The 1,586-nt window shown below is 67.9% G+C and overlaps 1 protein-coding gene across 1 annotated transcript; it reads left to right on the top strand.

Annotated features, from left to right (window-relative positions):
- LOC118581091 (forkhead box protein D4-like) lies at positions 1-1,338 on the top strand. Its single transcript, XM_036183005.1, has one exon. The coding sequence runs from the start codon at positions 1-3 to the stop codon at positions 1,336-1,338; it is 1,338 nt and encodes a 445-aa protein (XP_036038898.1).
- The last annotated feature ends 248 nt before the right edge of the window (positions 1,339-1,586 follow it).

Below are 1,586 nucleotides of genomic sequence, written 5' to 3'. Positions count from 1 at the left end.
ATGAACTTGGCAAGAGCTGGGCACCTTCGCTCCACTCCGCAGCCCAGTCCCCTAAGCTCCGACCAGGATGAAGTTGAGATCGACGTGCTGGCACAGGAGGAAGATGGAGACCAGACGGAGGACGACGACGAGGAGAAGGCGGAGGAGATAAGCCAGAAGTGCCAGGACCCGCCGCTGCGGGGGGCCGGAGCCCGCAGGCTTCCCGGGAGGAGCGCGGGGGACCGCGGCAGTCTGAGCAACGCCTCGGGATTCCTCCGCAAGTTCCGAGCGCCGCGGGCAGCCGCGACCGCCGCAGCCGACGGCCCGCAGCCCGCCAAGCCCCCGTACTCCTACATCGCGCTCATCACCATGGCCATCCTGCAGAGCCCGCACAAGCGCCTGACGCTCAGCGGCATCTGCGCCTTCATCAGCGGCCGCTTCCCCTATTACCGCCGCAAGTTCCCCGCCTGGCAGAACAGCATCCGCCACAACCTGTCGCTCAACGACTGCTTCGTCAAAATCCCCCGCGAGCCCGGCCACCCGGGCAAGGGCAACTACTGGAGCCTGGACCCAGCCTCCCAGGACATGTTCGACAACGGCAGCTTCCTCCGGCGCCGGAAGCGCTTCAAGCGCCACCACCCGCCCCCGGGAGGCCCCCAGCACTGGCCCTTCCCTCCACCCGCTGTGCCCGCCACCCTGCACGTCTCCCACCCCAGCCTCCTGTTCCGCTACTCTGCCCCGCCGCAGCCTGGCCTGGGAGCCCGTCCTGCCGCCCCGCCCGGGAGCCGCCCGTGCGCGCCGCTGCACCCGCATCCGCTCCGCTACCTACTGCTCGCCGCCCCCGCCTACGCCGAAGCGCCCAGAAAAGCGGAAGATGCGGACCGGGCCACACCTCGCGCCATCCCCGCGCTGCAACCCGTCCTGGGTTCCCAGCCCTGGGACTGGGACGAGGGCTCCGGATCTCGGCCCGGACGTGGGTGTTCCTCGTTCACCATCGACAGTATCATGCAGGGGGTGAGAGGAGGAGGAACCGGGGCTGCTCAGAGTCCGCCCTCCGCTCCGTGGAGCTACTGCCACCTGCTGCAGCACCGGTCCTGCCTGCTGCACCCCCAGGCCGTTTCCCCTTGGCTGCAAGTGTCCGCCGCCGCCCGGACAATGCTGCAGCAGCAGCCTCAGCAGGAGCAGCAGCAGCAGCAGCAGCACTGTGCCCGGAGCTGCGCTCCAGGTAAAGGCATGCGCCTGGGCCGACACCTGTCGGCCGTTGCGGCGCTGCTGAGGCATCAGCCTGCGGCCGAGGACTGCAGGCTGACAACTCTGGCGGCTCTTTCGGGCAGAGAGGGGACCTTGCCTGCGTTTTAAACAACGTCCGCGCCCAGCCTCCAGGCTGACTCACCCTCGCACACCTGGAGCCAAGTGGCAGGGTGGAACCACTCGCTCTCTAGGTTTGCACCGCCCGCCTGCTAGGCTTGTGCGAGCAGAACCAGCAGCGGAGCATGCACTGAGTCCCGCCAAACGGTTACTACTGTGTTCTGCTCCCTTGGTGGCCCGAACGCAGGGAAATCTGGGGGCTTCAAGTCTCGCCTTGTCTTGTCCGCTTCACTTGTGGC

This window comes from Onychomys torridus, chromosome 1 (genome assembly GCF_903995425.1).
Source record: "Onychomys torridus chromosome 1, mOncTor1.1, whole genome shotgun sequence".
In the NCBI taxonomy this organism is placed as follows: Eukaryota; Metazoa; Chordata; class Mammalia; order Rodentia; family Cricetidae; genus Onychomys; species Onychomys torridus.
Note: the sequence above shows the minus strand (reverse complement) of the source record. Positions and strands in the feature narration are given on the sequence as shown.